This window comes from Glycine soja, chromosome 16 (assembly GCF_004193775.1).
Source record: "Glycine soja cultivar W05 chromosome 16, ASM419377v2, whole genome shotgun sequence".
NCBI classification, from domain to species: domain Eukaryota; kingdom Viridiplantae; phylum Streptophyta; class Magnoliopsida; order Fabales; family Fabaceae; genus Glycine; species Glycine soja.
In genome coordinates, this window is record NC_041017.1 from 12,216,151 (window position 1) to 12,221,829 (window position 5,679).

The following is a 5,679-nucleotide window of genomic DNA, read 5'->3' on the forward strand; positions in this document are numbered from 1 at the left end:
CTGTCTTCTGGTAATCGATTACACTTCCTGGTAATCGATTACCAGAGCCTTGCATGTCTTGAAAGCACATTGTTTTAAGGCAAGGCTTGGTCTTTAGTGAATCTTGAAACAAGGCTTTGTTTGTTGAAGCAATCTTAAATTATTCTTGAAGCAAATGCTTATCATTTGAAGCAGCCTTGTTAGATTCTTCTTTGACATCATCAAAATCATGTATACATACATTCACACAAGACACTAGTAAGCACAAATAAATTTGTGGAACAAAATAGTTACCAGGTACAAGCCTCCATTGCCAATTAGCATGATTAATAGTGGTTCATATAGTTACTAGCCAACTTGTACATATGTTTGTCATTCTAATTTTGCAGTACATGTTGAATACGAGTCTTTTACCTAGAGAAATATCTTGATCAATTGCTGGAATAGTAATGCCAGAGTATGAATCACCACCAATGTACACATCAGTTGATAAAAAATTTGGATGTTCAATCAATCACTACAAACATTTAAGCATGATTGTGACAATTTAATTGACCAACAGATTTAACTACAAGGAAAACTGAAATCATCAGATTGTGAAATAAAAACAATAAATTTTGGAGGAACACCTTCCTAAGAAATTGATGGACTTGGTGAACTAGTATCCAGTCCTCCGTTGAGTAGCAAACTCCGTTATGACATAAGTGAAGCCCGTGGAGACAGCCAAGTATACAAATATAATGCTACTGACCTACTAAAAATAGTTATGGTAAATACTAGTAAATAAGCATAACATAATCAGCGGAAAAAAAAAAAACAATAAAAGCTAAAAATACTTAAAGGAATCCCATAAAGTTCAAGAGCCGAAGAAAGTTCAGGAACTTACAACCATCCCAAGTACTATAAAGAACTCTTTTAGAGATTTTAGTTGTCCACGTATTGGTGTTGGAGCTGTCTCTGCAATGTACATTGGAGCAGCATGCATTGCCTAAAATAGATAAAATTAAAATAATTTATCTTGCTTGAGAATTAATGAGTTATAGACAAAATATACAATTGTTACAAAGGAAGATAAAACAGCTTGTAAGCAGGAAGTATGAAAAGGCTTAAACTCCCAATCCCTAAGGTCTTAACTTGATACAGGCACTAATATAAAATCAGAAGTTTTGCCCGCCAACCTTACAGAATTTAAGGATGACTTCTAGCATATAGAGCAATGTGAAAGGGGGGAAAGGGTATAAAAATCATTCTTAGGTACACATCTTAAATATATTCTTATTACTAATGTACACATCTTGAATAAGAATTAGACATAGACTAAATACAAATCAAATAAGAATAATTTTAATTTTTACTAACGTACACATCTTAAATATATTCTTATTTATTAAATAAAAAATTTAAATTAAAATATTACTTTGTAATTAAAATATGTAAACTCAAAGAAATTGAAGATATATAAAGGATAAAAGGACAATCAATTTAAATTAAAATATTACTTTGTAATTAATACCTATGACACAGTCCCTGCAATTTCAAAAATGACCATCAAGTCAGCAAACTGACTCTTATCAAAGTGAAATTGAGCCTTTAAAAAATACTGCACCCTCAAAAAATGTGTTACCAAACACTTGTCAAAGAGAATAACATAATAAGTCTCAAAGGGACATAGATACTCCATGTTGCAAAGATTAAAAAATGAGTAAGCATCAATGTACGTATGTTCAAGCAATGATATAAGAAATTGCACAAGTCTTTACCAACATTGAAACTTAAAAATAAAAAAATAAAACAATATATAATATACGTGATATTTAAACTATATTTTGATTAAACTTTAAATTAAGGTCTTTATATTTTTGTAATCATACTTTCTATTAATCTAATTTTAGATTTATGCATTTTTAGTACCTCTGGTACTAATCTATAATATATATCCTATTTTTGCCGAGAAAAAAAAAATTAGATACATAAATAAATATTTATTTACTTTCTATTTCTAAAACTGAATAGGTACATCCATATGTCTAACAAATATACAGGTTACTTTGAGCCTAAACCAGTAAACACACCTTCACCAGGCCCACAACATAACATATATACAGCAACTTTAAGCTCACAACTCTGCTACTCTACTTCAATGAATATCCAGTGTAAAGCACTAATTTTTCTAATTTGTACTACTTTAGTTTGCTGAGACCAATTCCACATACGATAGCAACACAAACAGAAAAACAAAAATAATTATAAATGCTTCAACACTTCATCCATTATTAAGTTAAATCTCACATTGGTGTCACTAGATAACCTGGACCCACTCTTTATTACCGAGCCTAGCTAGAATTTCATTTAACAATAGTGTTAAAAAGAGATTGTTATAATGACCAACTCATTATCAATCCCCTTCACATGATTAATCAATTAACAAATGTCCATCATCTTAAAAATATTAAAAATACAAGAGAAAGATAAAAAAGCAGACTAACCAATCATTTCCTCCATCATCTTTTCTCATTTTTCTGCAGCAAGGGGCTCTAGTGGCTGAATGACTTTCCTAGCTTGATCATTTAAGGGATCAATTTCTAAGATCTTTTTCATATTTGCCAATTATTTTTGAAAAAAGTGGCAAGAATGAATGAAGATGGAAGTCTGTAAGAATCAGAAAGCTATTAGTGTGGTAAATACACAGTCGTCCAATTGTACATTAAGACCAAAATAAATGGATAATTACAAGAAGCTCCCTTAGGTGAGTACTCGTTACACTTGACACATTTCTTGTTTGAGAAATTACGCCTCCCATACTTTGTATAATTACCCTCCACCCTATTATAAAATTTAAACTTAATCCTATAATTACTTTGCAGCGTTGAATTTGGTATATAAGAGAATGGCTAAAAATATAAGCCAATGGAGCAAAATAAAAATAGTTGTCACTAGGATAAGACCTCACCAATTACCTATAATGATATGTACCATGCTTATTTAGGCAAGCTGGTATGTTTACGACTAATAAGATTAGAAACCCCATGCATTGCTGTTATGTGAATTTCAATCAAAAACTTCAAAATTAACAATTCCATGCTTCATACAGTTTTGACACAATTCTCATTAAAAAAATTAAAAATACAACCATTTCATAAAAAGAATAACCGGAATGCATTGAGATAATATGCTACTAACCTCTGTAACGCCAGGTAGAATTATTCCTCGTGATTTAATCTCCTTAATTTGTATATTATCTTTTGATAAATCAAATAGATCCCTATATAAGAAGAGAGAATTATTTTGAAGATTCATCAAAATTAGCTTCTCCAACGAAGTTAAGAAATTTGTCAATCAGAAACCAATGGAATATGCTCTAAGTACCTATATAGGGGCAAACATACTGGTTTTTTCTATGCATACCTTACTTTTTCCATGTAGATTTCAACCTGGACAAATCATAAACAAAATCAGAAAAATAATTTACTCTAACCTGATGATTTTGCCAGTCATGTGTGGTTTTAATTAGTTACTCTGTACCATTGACAATTTAACTGAATATGTCTTTTCTATATCCAAAGAATTTATGGAATCAAAAAGTCCTTCTACAACTCTTGGAAGCAGCCCCTTGTTCTGTTCTTCACATTCAAGTATTCTAGGAACCTGCTTCGGAGAAGTAGTTATTTATGTTGTTGTATATCTATGTTTGCTTCGTAAAAAAAAATAATAAATACTGCAACTATATTGTTAAAAAATTTCAGAGAAACAAGCAGGGAAGGGCATGTTATGTAAACATTGGGGAAAAGTTGGATACTGAAATTGAAAAGAAGAAGAACCTATTTTCGGAACTAACCTGCGTCTGCACCAAATTCTCTTCCCTTAGCCTGCGTCTGCACCAAATTCTCTTCCCTTTCGTTAGGGATTTCTGTTGGAAGACCAAATGCTCCCTCACCATCCCCCAAGACCTCCTCTCCGCTGCCGGGCAACCATTGAAAGGAATCAGTAAATAATAAAATAAACAATAAATAAGAGAAGTAACAACAGAGCATGAAATAAAAGCAAGAATAAATCTGCTATGTTCTTTTGTGAAACTAAAAAAAAAAGGAACGCATAAACAGAAGTGCACCTCGAATAGATGTCGGAAACTTTGTTGAAGGATGTCGAGGGAACATCGATCATGGAGTCTCCTCGTGAGTCGTGACGGTGATGGCTGAGTGGCGATTAGGAAGGGAACGGAGTAAAGTGAGCAAGAGACAAAAAACGTGCAAGGCTTGAGCAAGAGAGTGAGAGAGTAGTGTGAATTAAAATTTAACCCTAAAATCAGATAGTATATGTGATCCAATCTCAGCTCTTCAGACTCTGCAAACACCAGGCTTCTCAAATTCATACCACAACCACCAAATACTAGACGCGGATCCTCTCCTGCAAACACCAGGCTTCTCAAATTCATACCATAATAAATACTCTGTCGTTTAGGTTGTGAGTGTGTGTTGTTTTGTTTTGTGTAGCATTCTGTTTTGCATTTCAGTCGTGTTCCCTGTTTAGCGACTATTTTTAGTGACTGTTTCAGCTTTTTGTTTTACTGTGAACAGTGATTAGCGACTAGGAACTAGCGACTGATTTTGCAATTTAATTAGCGATTTTTGGTTTGATAGTTAGAGTTGTTTTTTTGGCTTATTTTTTGTGTGGTAGTTTCTTTTGATCCATATTTTGTGTGAAAAATACCAGGAGCACATGGTGTGGCAGTATTTGAGAGAGACAAATTTTGGGAACTATTTTCAGCAAAACTTAAAACGGCCATAACTTTTGCTCTGGTTATCAGAATGACTATTATAATATATGCATTTGGGGTAGAAAAAAATTTCCCATGCCATGGCAACTGACCAGGGGTCTGTTTCTATTTTAAACTTTTAAAATCAACCGTTTACTAAGTTTTTTTTAGTATTATTGTCTTATTTTTCTAAACTTTCCTTAGGCAGTTTTCATAGTTAGACTTTGAATTTTTGTTTGAAAATTTTGTGCTATCTTCTCATGATTTTAGGGTGTTCCTCACAAAATTTCAGCTCATTCGGATATCGTTTGACTATAGTTGTAGTTTTACCCCCTTGTTAGGTGCTTGTTTGAGAACACATTATTTGTTGCATATAGTGCATGACTAGGGGCAATCCAGCTGATTTAAAACCCTTTGATACTGAAATAGATAGAACCTTTCATTGATTAGTTAGGCATAGTGTGCATCCAGATCATTCTGTGCATTTTGAGCATTCTGAGTATTCTGTTGCTGGTGATTCTGAACATTCTGATTTTGAGTATTCGACTACTAATTTTCATACTGAGAACATGGCTCAACCTCCACCTCATGAGAGGACTCTTAGGGAGATGGCTGCACCTGGTTTCACTTATGAAAGTTTGTGCATTCAATATCCTGATGAGGGTGTTCCATATGTTCTCATGACTGGACTAATACATTTGTTGCCCAAGTTTCATGGTATTGCAGGTGAAGATCCTCATAAGCATCTTAAGGAGTTCCATATTGTCTGTTCCACCATGAAGCCCCCTGATGTCCAGGAAGATCATATCTTTCTAAAGGCTTTTCCTCATTCTCTGAAGGGAGTGGCAAAAGATTGGCTGTACTACCTTGCTCCCAGATCCATCTTCAGCTGGGATGACCTTAAGAGGGTGTTCTTGGAGAAATTCTTCCCTGCATCTAGGACCACT

General features: G+C 33.5%; 1 protein-coding gene across 4 annotated transcripts; it reads right to left on the bottom strand.

Moving 5' to 3' along the window:
- Positions 1-439: 439 nt before the first annotated feature.
- LOC114390390 lies at positions 440-4,165 on the bottom strand. Of its 4 annotated transcripts, none has more exons than XM_028351113.1 (7): positions 4,088-4,165; positions 3,815-3,936; positions 3,502-3,624; positions 3,385-3,410; positions 3,160-3,241; positions 866-967; positions 440-733 (listed from the first exon to the last, which is right to left on the bottom strand). In XM_028351113.1, the coding sequence occupies exons 1-7, from the start codon at positions 4,131-4,133 to the stop codon at positions 731-733; spliced, it is 504 nt and encodes a 167-aa protein (XP_028206914.1). In that variant the 5' UTR covers positions 4,134-4,165; the 3' UTR covers positions 440-730. The 4 variants fall into 4 exon arrangements, 2 of the variants coding, with proteins under 2 accessions (XP_028206914.1, XP_028206913.1); XR_003661899.1 differs by lacking the exon at positions 440-733 and adding an exon at positions 2,466-2,628 and having other exon boundaries at positions 742-967; XR_003661900.1 differs by lacking the exon at positions 440-733 and adding an exon at positions 2,466-2,628 and having other exon boundaries at positions 742-967; positions 3,346-3,410.
- Positions 4,166-5,679: the final 1,514 nt, after the last annotated feature.